This window comes from Podarcis tiliguerta (assembly GCF_965153285.1).
Source record: "Podarcis tiliguerta genome assembly, chromosome: 1".
Lineage (NCBI taxonomy): Eukaryota > Metazoa > Chordata > Lepidosauria > Squamata > Lacertidae > Podarcis > Podarcis tiliguerta.
In genome coordinates this window covers 68,112,034-68,132,641 of record NC_139534.1, presented here as the reverse complement: position 1 = coordinate 68,132,641, position 20,608 = coordinate 68,112,034, and the positions used below count along the sequence as shown (strand labels likewise).

General features: G+C 38.5%; 1 protein-coding gene across 3 annotated transcripts in view; it reads left to right on the top strand.

Moving 5' to 3' along the window:
• Positions 1-20,608, top strand: part of SBF2 (SET binding factor 2) — a 228,968-nt gene that overhangs the window by 128,771 nt on the left and 79,589 nt on the right. For all 3 annotated transcript variants that reach the window (XM_083456131.1, XM_083456132.1, XM_083456133.1), the window contains 7 exons: positions 10,972-11,104; positions 12,474-12,582; positions 14,054-14,167; positions 14,674-14,751; positions 15,904-16,017; positions 17,150-17,278; positions 19,172-19,270. In XM_083456131.1, coding sequence (XP_083312257.1) covers positions 10,972-11,104; positions 12,474-12,582; positions 14,054-14,167; positions 14,674-14,751; positions 15,904-16,017; positions 17,150-17,278; positions 19,172-19,270 — 776 coding nt within the window. The remainder of the gene's footprint in view (positions 1-10,971; positions 11,105-12,473; positions 12,583-14,053; positions 14,168-14,673; positions 14,752-15,903; positions 16,018-17,149; positions 17,279-19,171; positions 19,271-20,608) is intronic.

Below are 20,608 nucleotides of genomic sequence, written 5' to 3'. Positions count from 1 at the left end.
AATAGTTTGAATCATTACTAATCCATGAAAGAATGAAACATAATTTTAAAAATAGGCTTTATTTTAAGATATCTGTTTATGATAAATTGACAAGAGGCAGACTTATTATTCCCCCGATATTGAAAGTGATATCACTTTTAAAAGCTTTACTTGAGCAATGAAATCAAATAACCTATTTTTAAACTTGGTTTCAGTTAAAATCATGCCTAGAGGGAGAATCCTATTTTCCAGAATTTTTTCAGCCGCAGTCAACTATATGGGTCCATCTGAAAAATAATAAATTGTCCAGAATTACTAACCCTATCGTGGGTCGTTTTGACTAGAGGTGTGTGAGTGGGGTGGAACTGCTATCATTCACATGGAAACCTTCAGGCCTACATTAGAACTACAGCCATCTGGACTGGCTTACAACTGTAACTTTTCTCACTAGGTTCAGTTTGTATTTTTTCCTGGTCTGTCAAGATCACCATAATTAAAGGCCTGAGTTGCTTTATGAATTCAGACTGGGCTGTGGAGTTGCAAGCAGCTTACTACAGAAGTTGAAAGACAGCATGGATAGTTCAGTCGGTTAAAGCGTGGTGCTGATAATGCCAAGGTTGCAGATTTGATCCCCATATGGGATAGCTGCATATTCCTGCATTGCAGGAGGGTTGGACTAGATGATCTTTAGGGTCCCTCCCAACTCTACATTTTATTATTCTAAGTCTACTAAGATCAACAAATATGCATCTGAAGAAAAAAAATGATAACATATGGTATCATTTACATCTAGTAATATTAACTAAAATTTAAAAATAGCTGGCATAGTTTCATGGACAGTTATTTTCTGCATCTAGATTAGGAGCAGACCGCTGAAAGACAAAGGACCACTTTGAACATTGCATGGCAAGTGTATATATTGCAGACCTAACAGTGTTTCTTGGCAAATACATAATGCATAAACAACAGATAAGTGTCTGTAAAACACTCATGTACACACTTGAGGAAACCACAGCAAAGTCAGCTAAAAATAACCAAGTATCTATTCCTGAACCTGCAGCTATAATTTGAATGTTTGGCAGGAAGAGCAGGTTAACATTTTACTTAACAAATACTTATGAAGCTAGTTCTCATTATTTATTTGCTGAGCCTTTTCTTTGAATATTATAAACAGTTTATTTTTATTTATTTTACTATGTACTGTAGTAACGTGGTGCTTGGGCCAATACCTCCCTAAATAAACCGTGAACCATAGGATTCAGAGCTGTCCATCTCACTTCTAAATATACTTAGTGGCCTAGGTGTTTTGGCCTGAGAAAGCAAGTGATTTAGAGGAGGAAAGAAGAGTTGGAACTGAACACATATGTACACACACGAAACAAATGTAGCAGTAATTTTACAAGTCTGAAATAATTACAAGTTTAACTTTTAATTTCTTGCCGCAAAAGAGGATCAGAATCTCTGTTTGAATGCCCACAGTTCATGATTACTGGAATTCACAACTTCAGTACTGGACTATTACAAATATTCAGTACTTTTTAAAGTAGTAATTTTAATTTATGCATACAGAATAAACAGGTATCTTAAATTTTGAAGTTCAAAACATAAGTGTCTGTGGCAGTAGTGTTAGCTGTATAATGAACTTTGAAAATTTAACTTGATAATTTTCAAAGCAGTTGCTTTCTCTGAGTGAGTTCACACTTAACCAATATGCCATACATTTTTGTGGTACACAGGCTTAGAGTACACATGGCATCTGAGAGTCTGTGTGACATTTGGTAGTGCTGCATCACCCATCTGCTTTTGCTCTATCAAAGGTTTCAGGATGTTATGACCACAACAACTAGAATATTACACTTGATATGTCTGAAGGCCACCCCAGACCATGTTTATTACAGGATATCAACCTATCAGTGACCTATTAGATATGAATTGCCAAGCAACCTTCTGCAACTTGAAGGCTTGATTATTCTGAAAAACAGTTACAAAGAATGCAAATAAAAAGAACATCCAGAATGGGCAAATACAAACACTGATGAAGTGCTGTATCTATCAGGACTCCTCCTTTTTCTAAAAGTGCTTTACTTTTTATACAGTGGTACCTCAGCTTACAGACGCTTCAGGTTACAAACTCCGCTAACCCAGAAATAGTACCTCAGGTTAAGAACTTTGCTTCAGGATGAGAACAGAAATTGCGGCGTGGTGGCAGCAGGAGGCCCCATTAGTTAAAGTGGTGCTTCAGGTTAAGAAGTTTCAGGTTAAGAACGGACCTCCAGAACGAATTAAGTTCTTAACCTGAGGTACCACTGTATAGTGGTGGAAGCTACAAACAACTGAGGCTGTATGTTTATACACATAGCCTTTGAAACACGCATGGGCGATCCCCCCCCCCCATGCTCCTTTGAACATAGCAACTGGCAGTTGTACACACTTTTGCACAATACCATCTTCTAGAGTCAATGTTGTCTGTTTGCACAGGTGGACATGTTCTCAGACTAATATGCAAGGGTATTTTCTCATCCCCTCAATTAGTGTTTCCACACTAATTGCATCAAAAGCCGTAGAGAGATCCAATGGAACTAATGGGTGCACTTCTCATGTTCAGTTCACCCACCAAGGCAATTAAAACAATTTCTGTTCCATAGCCAGGCCTAAAACCAGATTAAAATGGCTCTAGGATCTTGAAGCTGAGCTGTCACCCCATACTTTGACCCATAAACATATACCGTATTGGCCCGAATATAAGCCGCACTTCCCCCCACCCCCCAAATTCCAACTGTGAAAAGTTAAAGTGTGGCTTATATTTGCGAGCTTACAAAAATAATCCAGTATGCAGCCAGGAGCACGGGGCAAACAGTACCAAGAGCGCGGCAAAGTGGTGCCCGCCCCACGCATAGTCCCCCGTCCTCTCCCCCAAGGCCAGAAAAGGAGAGAGCGAGGAAGGGGAAAGGCTGCCGGCAACATAACATGGCTCCCCCCGCCCATTTACACAGCTAGGAGTGCAGGCCAAACAACACCAGGAGCGCGGTGAAGTGGTGCCCGCCCTGCACGTAGTCCCCCATTCTCTCCCCCAAGGGCGGGAAGGGAGAAAGCGAGGAAGGGAGCAGCTTATATTCGGGTATTGTCTTTTTTTCTCCCCCCCCCCCAACTTTTAAATGTGTGGCTTATATTCAGGTGCAACTTATAATCAGGCCAATACGGTAAGCTATATGCTAATATATTAGCATAGTAATTGCTGGATCACTGGAACATTTCATTCAGTTAACAAGTACATATCAATATGCTGTTATACTGTCAGACTTACAGAGTACAGTAATCTTGGACTCTTTTTAGCTATAAAAATGTATAGCAGAGGAAGCAGCTGTCAAAACTTCCCTTCATTGTCCTACATTCTGCTTAGCTTTTCCGTAACTCAACATGCCACCTGGTTGTTCCAGCTCAGTCTTCCACTATCCTCTTACTACTTTGCTGGGAATGTATATAAGATATGATGGTGATGGTATTGTGATCTAATTAGAAATAGGGGATACTTTGTGTGGAGGAAGATAATTGGTTAGAATGCATATCCTAAGCAGAGAAATTATTTGTGTTCTATCAGCCAGTTCTGTGAGACTTGGTTGTAAGTCACTTTCTATTGCCTTGGGAAAGGTAAAGCTACTAACAAATTTAATAAATAAAGTACCATTTTTTTTATTTTTTAAAAAAGAGCTGTGGGGATAAATGGGTATGAAAGGTGGGGACACAGAGAAGCTATGTAAAAACTAGTGAATGAACACTGAAAGCAATTGTATTTGTATGCTGCTTCTGTATCCATCCATGACTCAAAGGGATTTGTGAATGTAAACAGGCCTAAATAGTTACAACTTTTCATATTTTTAACTTTCTCATATTATTATCTTTGAACTGAAGTTGTGTGGTTTTTTTTAATTATTTATTTTTATTATTATTATTGTTGTTGTTGTTGTTGTTGTTGTTGTTATTATTATTACCCCACCCATCTGGCTGGGTTTCCCACTCTTGGCGGCTCCCAACAGAATATTAAAAACACGATAAAACATCCAACATAAAAAACTTCCCTAAACAGGGCTGCCTTCAGATGTCTTCTAAAAGTCAGTTGTTTATTTCCTTGACATCTGAGGGGAGGGTGTTCCACAGGGCGGGCGCCACTGCCAAGAAGGTCCTCTGCCTGGTTCCCTGCAACCTCACTTCTCGCAGTGAGGGAACCGCCAGAAGGTCCTCGGAGCTGGACCTCAGTGTCCGGGCTGAACAATGGGGGTGGAGACGCTCCTTCAGGTTAATAACTTTAAGATGTTCTTTCAGAGTAACCTGATGGCCAAATACTTTTATAGTATTTGCCCTGTTTCTTCCAAAAACTTTATATATGTAACTTTACACCAGGCAAAAAGCTATGAGATAGAAAATAATTCCTGCCAACCTAGCAGTTCAAAAACATACCAGTGCAAGTAGATAAATAGGTACCACTGCGGTGGGAAAGTAAACAGCGCTCTGGCACTCATCACAGTGTCCCGTTGCACCAGAAGCAGTTTAGTCATGCTGGCCACATGACCCAGAAAGGTGTCCCTGGACCAACGCCGGCTCCCTCTGCCTGAAGCAAGATGAAAGCCACACCCCAGAATACTCAGAATGCCCACCTCCTTTCTATGTTTACTGTTTTATGCTCACATAAAGTCTGTTTTGCCAATATATAGGTACTGACAGTTCCTGATTTTTAACATTTATCTCCTTTTCATTTAGAGTATCAGGGTTCATACATGTTTGGCCTTTGCTGAGTCCTGGGCAGTGCTGAGTTTCTGGTTTGAACTGAGTATTGTTATTAATGCTGAATTCAGTAAATCTAGAGAGTAATTAAATTCTTTGTATTATATTAAGCACCCAAAATAAACAATGAACTAATATCATTTGAGTTTGTTTCTACTTCCTAAAATTACTGTCAGTTTACTAGGCAGATGTACCAGTTTTCTTGGAATAATGTTTCAAAATGTCTCTTCCACTTTAAACTGTCTCTTAATCAAGCCTGTTTCCCATTCCTATTAAGATGTTGCATTATAAAACTTTTACAACCTCTGTACTGGGCTGTGCCAACCACCATAATCTTTCAGAAAAGCTTTCTCAAAGTTGTTGACCCATTTTTGTGGATTAGTCTCACTAGGTTACAGATTATTTCTTTTGTTAAGCTTTTAATTATAACCTATTCTAAGATCCCGGAACCTGTTGCATCATATTGGTTAGAGAATTTATTGATCTTGGTAAATACCCTAATCCAGTGTCTATAATTGCTCATTTTATTTAAGCATCTTACAGTCACTGTTTTTAGACTTCTGAAACATTGTACCATGGAATAATATTGTAATAGTTTGAACAATGAACTATGCACTTTTGTGTGCATGCGTGTCTCTTAAATCATTTTCTTAAAAAGAACAACAGGAAGCAGGCTGATTGATTGCATTTTTTAAAAGTAGGAAGTCAGATATTTTAGTGCAAATTACATATCATTTCAAATACTTGAAAACAGTGAAGGTCAGTCAGGAAACCTCTGTTCAAAAATTTCCAGCATATGGATAATGTTCAACAGGATGTATGCTTGACTATGGAATCTTAATCTGTAATAATCAACATGAGAAAGATTGTTGATATGTTTTTGTGTTGTCTAGTCTGTTTGTGCCCTGGCTAGTCAGTGTCACGGATGTACCTTGAAGTTCAAGGTTACCAACAAATATAGTTCTGCCTTCCAGCATGAGGAAGCAACACTGATCTGTCTTCAGAAGTTGCTGTTGCAATACGTTATCATTCAGGAGCTGAAAAGGACCTTTTGCTTGTTTATTTCATTGACTTGTTTAAGGAAGGAAGAGAAGTAAACAGTTATTACATTTAGCTCTTAGGACTTACAATAGCAGATGTAGGCTCCTTTAAAAATGCAGAATATTTGAATATATTCTGTAGCTCAGTTTACAGGACAATCCTATACATGTTTACTTGGAAGAAAGCCCCTTTGGATTTAGTAGGGCTTATACCCGGGTAGATGAGTATAGGATTGCAGTCATCAGCTCCCATGTGGTTTTTGTTTTGCAGACATCAAAAGGTTAGAAAACTGTTTTTATAAAGCCTACCTTTATATGCCCCTCAGGCATATGTAAACTGTTACTCTCAAAATATACACCTCTAAATAAAAATACACCCAATTATATTTATTTTATTTAATAAAATGTCTATACTGTTTAATTGCCAAAATATAAAGTTGTTTATAGTCATGATTTTAATTAAATCAGTTGTGGCTTAAATTTTAAAAAACGCATTTATAAGGTTTTTTTTTATAAAAAAAATCTGAAGCTTATCTGTTTTGTTTGTGTACTGCGGTGGAGAACATCTACTCCCATGTACTATCAAGTACTATATATGTAAGTAGTAGGAAGTGCCTTGCACTGCCTATAAAGTCAAAGAAACAAGAAAATATTGTGATTTTTATATAGATAGAGTAATTTATGAGTTTTAGGGCTGCACGCAAACACACCAAGTGTGGGTATGCTAATGTTTAATTAGGTTTGGTCTGCTGTCTTGATTCTGCATGATAACTAGCATCCAAATATAGACAAAGAGGGTTCCGTCTTGGCAACCATCATGCAAATTGAGCAATGATATTTTCAAAGCCAGCTGAACTGTCACACCCAATTTGGCAAAGTCACATAAAACTGGCTGACAGTTTCTTCAGAGGTGTACAGATTAATGTAGTTTGGACATTTAACGCCAAATTAGACAAAGTCATTTCAAAGTTGTGTTTCAGTCCACCATTTTGGTTCAATGGCAGCGAATGTTCCAAAGTCAATGAAAACCGCCACCCCCACATCAGGAATCCTCATGCCAGGTTTGGTAATGATATCTTAAGAGGCATCCAGACCTATAGAGAACAGACGGACAGACAAACTGCTTTCCAAAATAGTGGCTTTAGACAATCTGAACATAAGTAATTTTTAAAGACCATTGTAGCAGTGGTCAGAAGTGAAGAGTTAAATTACATGAACAACAACCCAGTCACAATCTGGCATCCAAAGTATGTGAAACTGATCCCAATTGTCTGAATATATAACCCTCTACTCAGGCTTTGTGATTTAAAAAACAAAATACAATTTATCTTACCCTTCAACTGTCCCATTTTATCTGGGTCAACCACAGATTTAAAAGCTCTGCTAGCAAGAAACCCCACGGTCTAACAGTTCTACTTTTAAAGCAGCAGCCAGTTTGGTATTGGGCAGAATACATGTAGGTGTTAGCTGCAGCTGAAGTGGGCATGATTTGTACGATTTGTTGACCAGAGTTGTATATACATGGATATATTTCATCTATAGGGATGCAAAAAGCTGTAATTTTTGGTAATTGTAAAAGTTCTGTCGAAAGCAAAGAAACTGTCAATTTATGTAGAAAATAAAGGAAGTTATACTAGTGATCAGCACACTTTCAGTGTTTTAATACCGTACATGCTTTCTTTTAAAAAAATGTGTAGTGTTGTAGGGATTGTTTGGCTTTCACATACTCTGCCGTCTTTGAACTCTGTAAAATGTTGGCTTCTAAATAGTAACATGTTCAGTGTGTGGTTTTTGTTTTTTTGCAATGTCACCAAGTGATGAAGGCGAAATTGATGAACTCCAGATCTTGTACAGCTGAAACCATATACTCAAGCCCTTCATTAGTTTAAATGAAAAACTTATGGAACATATTTACTTCCTTCCAAGAACAAATTCCTGCAGGTAGAAAAATGCTTACTCACCCCAACTGCAATTTTGAGTTACAGAGGAAGCTACTTGCAGAATGTGATATATCATGAGCCTGCCTTATGAGCTGTAAAACCTCTAGAAAGAAAATTAAGGAATGACTGAATCTGAAAGTTTGTGGTTGCCATTGATTCACTTATTTTACTCACATTTAGGATAGGCTCCTCAGCCCTTCTGCTACACCTCCACCTGGAGAACTGCAGCCTGTTTGAGAGCCAGAAGATTTAGCCATCTAGCTCTACTTGTAAAGAGCAAGAATTTGCCCCAGCTATGGCAGGTTTCGGGGGGGGGGGGAGCCTACTCATTTGGAGGTGGTAGGCCACTAATTTCAGACCAGGATGTAATTAGGGCAAGGGCATGCACCTATCCACTCCAAGTTGTGGATAGGCTTTTTTCCAGGTGAGAGATTGGAGTAACCAGAGTGGGGGTGCAGAATGTGAGCTAACAGGCTTCCACGTGAGAAGAGGAATGCTGAGGAGCTGTATCTGTATTGAGAGTACTGAATGCAGCTCACAAATGTATATCCAGTGTGATTGGTTGGTATTTGGTGATTTTGCTACTGTGTATTGCTTTGATTGCTGTATATCATGCCCACCTCTCTCTACCAGAACCATTTTTTTCTGCATAGCCTTTGGTTTCTCTGCTGACTTGTAATGGCATTTGCGCTCATTCTTCACTTCCTTTTCTGGTCTTCCCTTCCCTCAATTGCTTCTTCACTGTCTATTTTAGATCATATGTTTCGTGGGTGCAGGGACCTATCTATGCTGCCCATATAGCTCTTTTAAATTATCTTTGGCACTGATAAGTGTGGCTGGTATAAACAGAATTATTATAATTATCTATTTATTTAAACATCACCAGAGTGCATTATAATAGAAATAAGATCTGTTGAAGCAATGTATGTCTTTCTAATTCAACCCTGTGCATAAGAATGATTTTAAAGGGAAAATGTTGATCTGGGTTAATAGTCTCTTGAGCAGCTAAAGCATTAGAAGTAAACCATTTCTTTCAAACCCTTTCATTTGTCATAATCTTTTGCCATGCATTGCTGTCATGTAATTAAAAAAAACCAAACTTTTCCCCACTGCTTGCTTTTGCTCCTCTCAGTAAAATAGTTTTTGCATACTGCAAGAGAGAAAACAGGGGAAACAACAGGTCAGGGGCTATTTCCTGCATACCAGGGGAGGTGGTGGAGAATGACACCCAAAGTATGCAAGAAACTTGTGGGTTAAAAAAGCACATACTACTTCCCTCAAATCTCCAGAAATCCCATGTTGCCATCATGCTGACAGTCGGTATCAGCTCTAGTAGAGAATGTAGGCAGAGGTCCTCAGCCAGTGAGGACTGACAAGCTGACTGACAAGTCAGCTGCTTCTGTTTAGCCTGCGGTCCCAAGAAGATAGAAGCTGCCCCATGTAAGGCATTTAGCTTTCCTCAAGCCCAGTTGTTTTAGGCTGTGTGAGTGACTGACTGCACAATTTACAGTTTCAATGATGGGGAGCGGGGGAATTCTCTTCATAGAATCATAAGATTGCAGAGTTGGAAAGGACCACGAAGGCCATCTAGTTCAACCCCCTGCAATGCAGGAATCCTGCCCACAGCTGTCCCTGGGTCAGCTCAAACCACCAACCTTCTGGTTAACAGCTAAGTGCACCGAAGAGCAGAATTTTTCTCTCCAAATTTAGACCCCTTAAAGTTGCAGGCACTGTAGGGGGAGGGTGGAATCTGCAGAAATTGTCTCCCAATAGCAGGAGTATCACATGGGTGAAATTCCTCTCCAGTGATGCTCCTGCCAGTGGGAATAAAGTCTGAATTCCAAGCCATAGCATTGTAGTACTTGTAAGCATTTTAATCTGTAATTGGATCCTTAAAAGGTCATTGACACTTAAGACCTAAGCAGGTTATTGCAAGTAATTTTTCAAAAACTAATGTGACGTTAGTACGTTAGTTAGTTAGTTAGTTATTAAATTTGTATACCACCCCCCATCCGCAGATCTTAGGGCAGTTCACAATATATAAAACCACAAAATATATAGTAAAAATAAGAACAACAAACCAGTAATCCCATATAAAATGCCTTCAGAATTCCATCGTTGAGGAAGAGTTTCCAAATATGATGACACCTAACAGCTACCACATGTTGCAAGTTATGCACTTCACTCTCACCGCAACTTGGAGTTTCTAAAAATAAAACAAATCTAGCACATAACGTAGTAGTACATTCTTTAATAGGGCAGGCCCAAAACATCTTGCTGCCTGAGGCAAAGGACAATATGTGTTTCTTCCTCCCCACCCACCCTCCTGTACAGCAGCAGACTGGACTGACAATTGAAACTTACTTCAAGGCTAACAATTGAATAATGTCCTCCTTGTGCAGCTGGCTAGTTTAGAGGGTGTATGACATGCATGTAGCACACATAGCTCCAATCTGCAGCAGAGGAGGATGGGGGGGGGGGCAGGCTTAGGAGGAATGACTGAGCAAGGTGCCTAAAACAAGCTGCTGCTTGAGATATTTGCCTCCCTTTTCCAAATAGTAGGACTGGCCCCAGGGCATTAAAATGTTTAGACATTGTATTGGTATACTGTTTATGTCTGGAATAAGTTATTGTCTGTCTTTTTTTAGTAGCATTTGATTCATTAACTCAATTAATGCGAGAGTTGTTTAGATTTTACAGCCAGCTAATCTTTTACAGTCGCTTGCATAACCTGTGTTGGCTTCTGTTCAGACTTAAAACTTTCAGTTTATACTTTACAGATAACTTCTAGTAGACATTTTCTGTTCTTCCGCTGACAACAACAATCTAATGTATTCAGAGACCCGTTATGTAAAGGTTGATACATTAAGCTTGGTTGATAAGTTAACCACTTGCCTGGCTCCGGAAGCGCAAATACTTGTACAAAATGCCATTTCAGGTCACTATTGAGCACTGTTAGGAAAATAGGATCAAATATCCTGAAAGACATCTAACACAAAATATTCCAACCATAGGGAAATAATCATAGAGGAGCGGGCCAGCCTTAAAATAAAAGAAACAAACAAACAAAACTTGAGTGTCACGGAAAAGAGAAAATCCCCAAGACGTAGCACATTATATTCTTACCACAGATTTTCCTAAAGTGACTCCAAAAATGTTGATTACTTTATTTTAACTTATATTTGGCAGTGCATTTCTATCTTCTAAAATTTGTTTGTGTTTTTTTTGTAAAGGAATTCAAAATGTGCTGAGTCTGTTCTGCGCAGTTCTTACAGAAAATAAGGTCCTCTTTCATTCTGCAAGTTTCCAAAGACTGAGCGATGCCAGTAGAGCACTTGAATCTTTAATGTTTCCTCTCAAATATAGGTAAGCTCTTTTGTGCAGTTCGTGGCATTGAGGAACACCAAATCCATATTGGTGTGAGTTTTTCGCATGGACTCCCTCTAATTAGATATTAGACATTTTTACAGAAGATTATGTTACTGCATGCAACTCATTCAACTTATTTCCTTTTAATACATTTCAAAGCATTGAGATCTATTCTCATCTAAGAGTTAGCATCAGAACTGAAATTCAGAAATTCAAAATTAGCGTCCTGATTGAAAAACGTATTTTCAAATATATTGTTCAAAAGAGGTTGGTAGCTATATCAGGTTATATTCATACGTTTTGTTACATGGAAAACAGTAAAATGCATTATATTTTGCATTCAAAAGCCAGAATTAACAACAGTGTTTAAAGAATGTAATACTCAACATTTCTAAGATTTCGAACTCCAGAAATACAATCTTATATTAGATTGTCATGTAATCTGGTTTAAAGCCAATGTAGACCTTAGCACATTGGGGAAACTTGGTGTGCTGAAGATGATTAAACATATTTCAACTTTCACTGGTTGTCTCTTTCTGCCTCCCAGTTCCAGGAAGGGTTGGTCTTATTTTAAATCTGTTATTTTAAATCTGTTCAGATCTATCTGAAGTGGACAGACACTATCGTGGTTAGTGTGTAGGTGTTACACTCATACTTTGTTTCCAAAGGGGTAGCTCTGTTAGTCTGCTGCAGCAAAAACAACAAGAGCCTCATTGCACTCTTGAAGGCTCACAAAATTTATTACAGCTTAAGCCTTCATGGACTACAGTCCACTTTATCAGATGCAACTTTATAAGATTTTAATATTTGTGCATAACAACATTCATAGCTGGAGTACCCACAATATGCATTAGCAACATCATAGATTTGTGGCTGTGGGAACACCCAGGGTGATAACTAACTACTTATGAAGGCCATGAACCTCGTCTAGGTACAACTTACTACCATTAACAGATCTTCAGAATTCCTTCGGCTTAAATGAGCATAAATTATTTGCCTAGTTTGTATTGCTAATTTTCACATTGGTAGACTGTACATTATTGAAATAACTTTTATATTTCATAACTGTTTAATATATATTTACATAGGGTTATCTGTAAAATACAGATTTAACTAGTGAGCTGACAGTCATTTTAAATGAATACTTGCTGCCTAAATATTGATAATCCAAAAATCAGATTTTTCTATCTGTAACTCATGGATAAATAATATTGTGTTGGGGTGGGATGTAATTTTTAAATGGTTGAGTCAAGTGATTCTGTAGATAAATGTGTGTTTGCTGCTATAGTGCAAATAAGAAAGCTACATCATGTAATATGTTATGTTCAACAAGTTGCTACAGTTTTTCCCTTCACTTTTCCCCCAGTTACCCATACATTCCAATTCTCCCTGCACAGCTGCTTGAAGTTCTCAGCTCACCCACACCCTTTATTATTGGTGTGCATTCTGTCTTCCGTAATGAGATTCATGAACTTGTGAGTATATTCAACCAAGTTTTATCCAATGATTGAGCATAAAATTCAGGTAGATCATCTTCATAATAAGAACTGTAACAAGCAAGTGAATAAAGCAAATTAACGACATAAAATGGTTTTAAATGTATTGTTAGTCATCCCATAAACAAACATAAATGTATGCAAATACAAAATAGAAGAAAACAAAAGATGTTTTACTATTTAACATTTATCTGTCATCCATTTTTTAGATAATGCACATATTTATTTGTTGCAGTACAGTGGGACCTCGGGTTACATACGCTTCAGGTTACATACGCTTCAGGTTACAGACTCCGCTAACCCAGAAATAGTACCTTGGGTTACGAACTTTGCTTTAGGATGAGAACAGAAATCATGCGCCAGCGGCGCGGCAACAGCAGGAGGCCCCATTAGCTAAAGTGGTGCTTCAGGTTAAGAACAGTTTCAGGTTAAGAACGGACCTCCAGAACGAATTAAGTACTTAACCCAAGGTACCACTGTACACAACAACTTGGTAGATCCTGTCCCTCCTGTGAAATAGAGAAAAGGAGATATTTATTCTATGATAAATACTTAACATTTTTTATCTGCTGCCTGCTTTTCTAGAAACATGTCTGTCAATAATAATGTTTTAGTTGATTTAATCAATCCATTGAGTACATGCTGCAGTTCTATTCAATATCAACACTTCAACTGTGCCCCTAATAGTGCACTGTTTATCAGGATACAGGTTTCCATATTTTGCTTCTAATACATCATCAAAATTGTGGTTTGTTACAAGTGGTGGTCTCATTCACTCTAGGTACAGGTCCATGCAGGAGTGAGTTAGGCATGGGTTCAGGTTTCAGCAAAGCAATGTCAGCAAAGCAAGTTTCAGGTTCCAATGAGGCAAAGTTAAGCCAAGCCAAGTTCAGGTTCCAACGATGCATGTTCAGACAAAGCAAGTTAGCACCCTGGATAGCTCCATGTGCACCTCTGGCTGTAGCATCAGAGGAGGAAGCTCAAATTATGTTGCTTCAACCCACAGTGAGCCTTCAGTAGAGCTCTAGCTCTGTCACTAGCCCCCACCCCACCAGATGAGCAAGGCTTCTTCAGTTAAAAGGGCCTATCCTGCTTTTACAGTCATTGACTTCATTGCAGCAGTTTTTTTGGAGGGGATTTCTGGGTTGAGGTCCTTTGAAAGCAGACTAAGAGTTGCTGGCAAAACAGGCTTCTCTTACACCTGGGCTTCCATGGATGTGGAGATGTCTAGGTCTGTTTTCAGTGTAGTTCCCTCTCACCTGCTGATGCTCCTTGTGAATTCATGACCTCATCCCCTGAAATAGGGAGTCAGAACCAGAGGTCACAACACAGTTGTCAAGAGGCATCCCATGAGATTTTCTGCTGTTTTTTAAAAAATATTTCAATTGTGTTCCTATCCATTATGTGAAATTTCATATAACATTTTCATTCATTTGCCATTGTCTTTCAGTTAGATGTAATTATAGCAGATCTGGATGGTGGTACAATTAAAATTCCCGAATGTATTCATCTCTCCCAGCTCCCCGAACCACTACTCCACCAGACTCAAACTGCCCTCTCTCTAGTAAGTCTAATTTCCAATATTACCCTTTAATGCATCACTTTTGTTTTCTCAATTTGTTACCAACTGACATAAAGAGGCAAATATTTCATACTAATATGCTAGAGCAACATAGACCAAGCATAAAAACAAAGCAAGAATCACCAGGAAATTGTAAAGGAAACATTTATTTGTTTTATACCCCTTGTTACATACATCTTCAACTCTGTCTGTCCTGTTTCCCCCTTTACAGACTTAAAAGACCAATAGTTGCTTTATTGTTAAGAGTTGCTTTATTGTTGAGCTATAATTATTTTCTTACTGGTCATTGCTTGATATTTTTTTTAGAGTCTTTTTGTCTGTTCAGTCTCATAGGAGTAGGGAGGTAAGGATCTAAATGGGATGCAAGCCTTTGCTGTCAGGCTTAATATGAAATATGTTTGTGGAAGGGTCTATATTAAGAAAAATAAACTCAGGAAAATGTTGCCAACAGAGTGCTTCCTTTGAATTTTTGTTCTTTAAAATTGTAGGTTTTACATCCAGATTTGGAAACAGCAGATTATGCATTTCCTCCTCCTCGAACAGCTCTGTCACATTCCAAAATGTTGGTAAGACCCAGTATTTCTAGCTTTGTAATAAACAGAAAAAAATGATGCTTTTCCTGAAATGAAGGTTTTCCTTTTACTGTATTCTTCATAAATACTTTATAATTATTACATTTTTTCATAATTTCATTTTAACATTTTTTTATAATTGCTGTTAAATTGAAGGGCACTATCTGACAAGGCAGTGTATCCAACCAAGTTCTACTCAGAGTAGACACATTGAAATTAATGGCCATCATACCTATTAATTTCAGTGCGTCTACTCTACATAGGACTAGCATCCTATATCTTTATACTGGTTTATGAGGTTATACAGTACCTCATCAGTGTCCTCTGATGTAAGCCCGCATAGTACTTTTTATCGTTGAAATTTAGCACTAATGCAAATTCAGAATACCACTTACACACAATACTGCATTTTTAATGGAAAACTAATAAGAATCCAAGGATGATAGAGTCGGAAGGGACCCTGAGAGCCATCTAGTCCAACCCCCTGCAATGCAGGAATCTCAACATGCAGATTTGTGCTCTTCTTCTTCTTCTTCCTGAGTAGATTACTGATGATAGATCCTTCTGGCAGCCAAACTGCTGCTCATACAGACAATCTGGACTTCCCACCTGTTTGGGCACCACTTACTTTCTTGATGTGCCAGGGATGAAGTGGGAGAATCAGAGAACAAGGCAGAGCTCAGGAGACTGATTGGAATCATCATGTTTCCTTATCCTTAAATGTCAGGTAGATTTAATACCTCAGGAGGTATGAGTAACAAAGCCCAGGCATTGTTGATATTACTCTTTGTGATGCCATCCATTCTGGCAAGAAGCTGTCCAGAAGTAGCAATAGGTTAAATTCTGGTTTAGGCTAAGCTTGGAATATTTTTATTCCTAACTGAAAGGTAAATCTTGCACCTTTCAAGACCTAATGAAATATCTCTCTAAAATGTACTTTAGATGTTAAACTTCACTACAAAAATGTCACACTCTGACTGTTTTTATTGGGCAATTGGAGTTCATATGAAAGGATTTTATACTTTTACATTTTATCATACCAGTTGCACCTCTTGGTATGTTATGCCTAAAGACAGAGGAAGCATTTTTCTCTTAGTTTGTGTTTAATAGGAGATAGTTGCACTCAACTCGCTTGTCTTTTCACAGGATAAAGAAGTGCGAGGTGTCTTTCTTAGGTTATTTGCACAGCTTTTCCAAGGATATAGATCTTGTCTTCAACTAATCAGGATTCATTCAGAACCTGTCATAAACTTTCACAAGGTAAAAGCAAAGCTAAGTTATCAGCTTCTAGATGATCATGCATTGTTTTCTTTTTAAGAGGTTAAAAAAGTCTTAGAATTATTAGTGCAGCAGTTGTCTTGCATAGGTCAGTGATGTGGTTTGATACTCCACTGTAGATTAGTTTGCTGAATCCTGATACGTTTTTTCTGCATGCCAATGATAATTACAATGATACTTTAGCCTACAGATAGCAGTTAAACTAAAAAACGAAATGGTGATCACTTTGTCTACCCCTTTGCTCTTTAAAGCAACAGTTGTACACTCATTAACCTCCAACACATTAACATGCACCATCCAGTTGATAACAATGTGCAACTAGCAGAGATTAGGAGTGAATAATGTGTATCATATTAAATAATGTTAATTCACAATTCAGTGAATAGTTTTGTAAAATAATCCAGATGGCTCCAGCAAGTGAGCCAAAATAAGGAAGAATAAACAAGCTAGCATTTCCTAGCCTACTTGACCATTGGGGGGGATTTTTTGACCTCAACTGGACATTGAGCATGAAGCAAAACTCATCTGCCAAGTTGTTTTTCCAACAGACTTTTCCCCCTGACCTTCTATAGCACAAGTCTGCCCCACCCAGCATTCCATCTTTACTTGCCCTATTGCATGCTCCAATGCCCTAGAAGAAGGGGAAGGGGGGCATCATATTAAGTGGCTCAAAAACCCCCTCAAATAGTACCATATCCCAATGGATTCAGTGAGAATCAAGATTGAAAATGCTCATGTTTTATCGTCACCTAATTTTGCTTTAGTACTAGTTAGTTGTTGTTTTTTACCCCATAGCTGTTAAATGCATTTAATATGTAACTTTTACATCTTACCTTGCATAATTTTGTTTGCTGAAAGAAAACAGAGTTCTGAATGCATTCCAAACATATTTGGAATGAGAATGTGTGTGTTGATGGAAAATTTTCTGTTTACAGTAACCTTGATGCTATGCAAGTTCACTGTTTGGTTTTATAAAAAGTGTTAGGCCCTCATTCTTTGCTTTTGTATCTTACTTTCTATTGCAACCATCTTTTTGTGTTTGCTTGTTTTGACTCTTAAGTACAATGATATGAAAAAATGTGTTTACATGGTTAACATTTACTTGTTTCCACAGGCAGCCTTCCTGGGCCAGAGAGGCTTGATTGAGAATGATTTTCTTACCAAAATCCTGAATGGAATGGCATTTGCTGGTTTTGTGTCAGAGAGAGGTCCTCCTTACAGATCCTGTGATCTCTTTGATGAGGTAGAAACATTTAAAAAAAAATATGAAAGTGAGAGAAAATATTCATACTTAAATTTCTGTAACAATTTTTTCTGTCATAAAAGTAATGCTTTTGTCACATTATTTGTGTATTACATTTATACCCCACCTTTCCTCCAATCAAGAAAATGGCATACATGGTTCTCCCCTCCCCCTCCATTTTTTATCCCCACGGCAATTCTGTCAGGTAGGCTGGGCAGTGACTAGCCCAAGGTTCATGTCTGAGTGTGGATTTAAACCCGAGTCTCCCAAGTTCCAGTGCTCTAACCACTACACCACACTGGTTCCCCATTATGAAATATATCATTGTGAAAAATTCTGCAGTGAATTACCTCTGAAGCCCTCCTTTTGTGTAGTCATTACATTTTTTCCTGCAAATAATTTCACTGGAAACAATTGGGATTTTTTCTGCTGAATGCATATTTTTTTTAAGAAAATGATTCTAAGTTCTTTAAAAAAAGGTTTGGAACCAATGGGAATATTCACAGGCATAATGAATGCATGAGAACATATTGCAAGCCCTGTCATAATAAATAAAAAGTGACTACTGCATGTTACGGACAATGGCAATATTATAACATGGTTTTACATACTCCTACAAATCTTTCTGTATGACATTTATAGGAGCTTGTTAATGCAGAGAAGAAATGGGAATGGGCAAATATTGCTTTTAAAATAAAACAGTTGGGTTTTCATAACTGGCATGACAAGTGCCATAAATTTAACAATTTATAAAAAAGAATAATGAACTATTGGGGAATCACGTTTATTTATTTACTTACGGTGTTTCTATGCTCCCTTGCAATCGGTTTGTTTTGTTGATTTGCTGTGTACGCTTCTGAATGCTGAATACAATACATACAAAAGCTAACAGATTTTGACAAAACATTCCTGTAACAATATAGCATGTATTTAAAACATGAACTGCATATTGAACTGACCCACACCCGGCAATCATCATCTGAGGTCCGAAGGGTGGCAACACAAGAATGGACCTTTTCTGTGGTGACTCCCTGCTTGTGGAATACTTTCCCCAGGAAGGTTCATATATTAAAGTGCAAAGCAACAACATTCCTCTCCCCCTAGGCCTTCGGCTAACTAAACAATTTATGGCCTTTTAACTGAAGGGGGGGGGGGATTTTCATATATTTTCATATATTTCAATAATATATAATTTTCATACATATTTTTTTGTTACTGTGTTATGTAATTTTGTGTTTTTATATTCTAAACTGCCCTGTGATCCTCGGATGAAAGGCAGTATAGAAATTTAGTGAATAATAATAATAATATTGCTTAGCATATTAAATGTGCTATATAAATTGATAGTTGTCAATATTATTTTAAAGAACTGTACTACCAGATTAGAAATGGTTCATCAAATATAATATCCTACTTCTGGAGTCTGTTTCCGCAAAAGTGAAGTTAGAGATGTTGCATGATGTTTGCAGTATGATGGGACAGACTTGTCTTTTCATTAGAGGAGTGTTGGTTTCAAATTCATGATTGGGCAATAAACCAGCATATATGAATCCTGGGAAATGCGGGTGCATGCAGAAGGTGTTTCAGTGGACAACAATAAAAAGTACCATATAATGTAGCATACGAGTCCTTTCTTGGATTGATGAGTGTCAGGTCAAGCTTAAAGTCTGGTTCATGAATGTCCAAACGACTCAGACTGACCAAGCCTGTATAGACTAGTGGGGCTGAGCCAGTCTTCTGCCAGTTGCAGCTTCTGGTTTGGGGTCCTTGTCAGCAGGACTGTTTCTCAAAGTCTTCATTATACGAAACTTTATTTTAGATCCAGAAAAGAGTTACTTTACTCTCCAGAAAATAGTTAATTTTTTTCAACTAAAACCTTTTTTCCCCTTTAAGTTGGTAGCATTTGAAGTAGAGAGAATTAAATCTGAGGAAAGCAATTCATCAAAAATGTTAAAGCATGTCAGAGAACTTGCAGACCAGCTGTTCAAAAATGTAAGTACAAAGCATTCACATACTATAATGCCACTGAATAATGTTTCACTTCAAATTATTGTAGCTGTAGAAATTTAAATAGGAATCATTGAAGCAGTGGAAATTTAAATAGAATTAGCCTTGAATGTATGTTGAAGCTATACATATAGTTACCGTATTTTTCGCTCTATAGGGCGCACCTGACCATAGGGCGCACCTAGTTTTCAGGGGGGCAAATCAAGGAAAAAATATGACACCCCCCCCAGCTCTGGGAGCAGCGGACAGTCTGCACGCAGCCTGTGCACTTCTCCCAGACCTCCCACCTCGTAGAAAAGCCCGCAGGAGCCCGCAGCCTTTAAAGAGCGTGCGGCTTTTGCGTGCTTTTGCAGAAGGTGGGGGGATTCCCCCATCTCCTGCAAAAGCCCACAGCAGCCGCGCACCCTTTAAAGAGCGTGCGGCTTCTGCGGGCTTTTCGACCAAGCTTGTGGGGCTGGCGGTGGAGGGAAGCGCTGCTTTCCCCCCACCGCCAGGCTCCACACCAGGTCCGGGAGCAGCGCAAAGGCGTCGCGCGCTTTCCTGCTGCCCCCCGAGCCTCTGGGGCTGGCGGTGGGGGGAAGCACTGCTTTCCGCCACCGCCAGCCTCAAAGACTTTGGAGGCTTCGGAGGCTTCGTGTTGCTATCGCTGAAGCCAGGGAGCCTGCATTCACTCCATAGGAGGCACACACATTTCCCCTTCATTTTTGGAGGGGAAAAAGCGCATCCTGTAGAGCGAAAAATACGGTACTTGGTTGTATAATTTAACTGCAATGATTGTTGCATTTGGAGACCTATTTACACTGAATCTAACTCAAGGTATCTTTTCTTAATATTAGTTGAAATATGCCACTTACTTTTAAGTTGTGTCAGATATGCAACAACCGAAACCATGCCCAGAAATGGTATATAGATAAAGTAAGATGAAAACTAGTCCCCTTACTTGTGTGTCTGTGGCTTCTACTTTCTTGCTTGGAACAATAGTTTCTGCTTGACTTTACTAACCAGAGCCAATGCCATTTTTGAGCAACCCTAGAACTACTTCAATACTGAAAGTATGACAGCTATTGTTGTTCTGTGTGTCAACGGAGCAGATGTATTGTGATCTGTAGGATATCATTATTGTTACATTTATGTTTTTGGAGACTTTCCAGCTGAGGTGTGTGTCTGTGGATGAGACAAAGGCTCATCATTATTTTTGTTAAGCTCTGGGTTCCCAACAATGGAAAATGGGAATAAACCTTCATTAACACCATCTTTTCTACCACACCACTGAATTGCTGATAGCTAGAATTGTGCCATTTGTGATTAAAATCTGAGAGAGGG